Below are 1,479 nucleotides of genomic sequence, written 5' to 3' on the forward strand. Positions count from 1 at the left end.
AGAATCCCATCGTCTACATAGCAAAGCCGACCCCACCATGGCCATCAGCGAAGCCGAGCCAGGTGAGTCCGATTCTGCAGCAGGCCATCGATCGCCCTTTGCTTGATGCTAACTCATCAACAGCGGCCGTCCAGGCAATGACCAAGTCCTCTCTGGCACCTCTTCGTGCTATCCAGCACAGAGATTCCTATGGCAACGCAATCGGTGAGCCACCCGCCCGGGTCAATCAACCCAAGACAGCAAGCTAACACCACGCCAGCCGATCCCGACCGTTCGAACCCTACGCGCAGCCGCTGGGAGCGGCCTCTGGATACTATCCGTAGCTTTGAGGCGGCCATTGACGGAGGCTACTCGCGCAAGTCCATGATACGATCAGGTACGTCAGGTCACGATACTGTCTTACATAGATTTCATGTCCTAACTTGCCATGACGTAGACACTGAATCAACCCCGCAATATGGTCGGCGGAGCAGTTATTATGCTGGCAGTACGTGTTTCACATGGTCCTGCAAGAGGACGATTTTCATGCTAACACCAATCTAGACAACGGCGCTCGATACCCCCAGGACAGCTACTATGGTGGACGTCCCAACTCTGTGCGGCCTGAGAGTACGCATATGGACTACAACAGCCCCAATCGCTCCGGCTATTTCGATGGCTCGTATGGCCAGGGTGGATACGGGCCTGGGCCCAGCCGTCAGAGGGCACCGAGAATGAATTCTGAACCCATGAACGGCTATGGCCGTGGCGGGCAACAAGTCTACCCAATCCCCCACAAGGACCGCTCATACGAAACCGTCACAACAGCAGCAGGCAGCGGTCACTCCGAACAGGCCGGCTACCAGACGGACCCGACAAGTAGTGACAACAGCTCCATTGATCGAGTGTCACCTGCGAAGCGTGCGGAGCCGACCAACGACTATGGCATCGGCTTCAACCAACAAGGCTCATATCAGCCTGCCGCCTTTAACAATTATGCTTCGGGCGCGAACGGTGCTGGCCCCAGCGGCGCCAACTACCGCCCCGCCCCCATGACAAACTCGAACTCGGATGCGCCGCCCGCGGTGCCCCAAAAGATGGGAGGCGGCATGTTGCGCAAGCAGACCACGCAGCAAAGCACACAATCACGACCAGACGTTGGCGAAAAGAGAAAGAGTTGGTTCTCGCGCCGCTTCAGTAAGGCCAATTAAGCCTAGAAGGGGGGGGGGCGAGCTCTGAGCCGCACGCCAGAGGCCATGAGCTACGGGCCACGGGCCCGTGGAGCCAAAGCGGTAATGACTTTTTCTTTGTGGATACCCTAGTTTCTCTACATATCGAACACGACGAGCTGGGCGCGCGGCTTGTCAGGAGCCGGGGAGTGGGTTGTGAGTACATACACATACGGCTCTGTACGAGTTTGGAGTTTCCCCCTCTCGTTTGGCAGTGAAAGGGGCGAGAGATCCCGAAAGCATGGTTGGTCGGGGGTTAGTGACGGATAGT

The 1,479-nt window shown here is 57.4% G+C and overlaps 1 protein-coding gene across 1 annotated transcript; it reads left to right on the forward strand.

The window, feature by feature from the left end:
- Nucleotides 1-37: 37 nt before the first annotated feature.
- VDAG_04492 (uncharacterized protein) lies at nucleotides 38-1,190 on the forward strand (the record flags this gene model as incomplete). Its single annotated transcript, XM_009650939.1, has 5 exons — nucleotides 38-62; nucleotides 124-204; nucleotides 260-376; nucleotides 437-487; nucleotides 544-1,190. The coding sequence occupies 5 exons, from the start codon at nucleotides 38-40 to the stop codon at nucleotides 1,188-1,190; spliced, it is 921 nt and encodes a 306-aa protein (XP_009649234.1).
- Nucleotides 1,191-1,479: the final 289 nt, after the last annotated feature.

The sequence above is a fragment of the Verticillium dahliae genome, genomic scaffold (genome assembly GCF_000150675.1).
Source record: "Verticillium dahliae VdLs.17 supercont1.7 genomic scaffold, whole genome shotgun sequence".
NCBI classification, from domain to species: Eukaryota; Fungi; Ascomycota; class Sordariomycetes; order Glomerellales; family Plectosphaerellaceae; genus Verticillium; species Verticillium dahliae.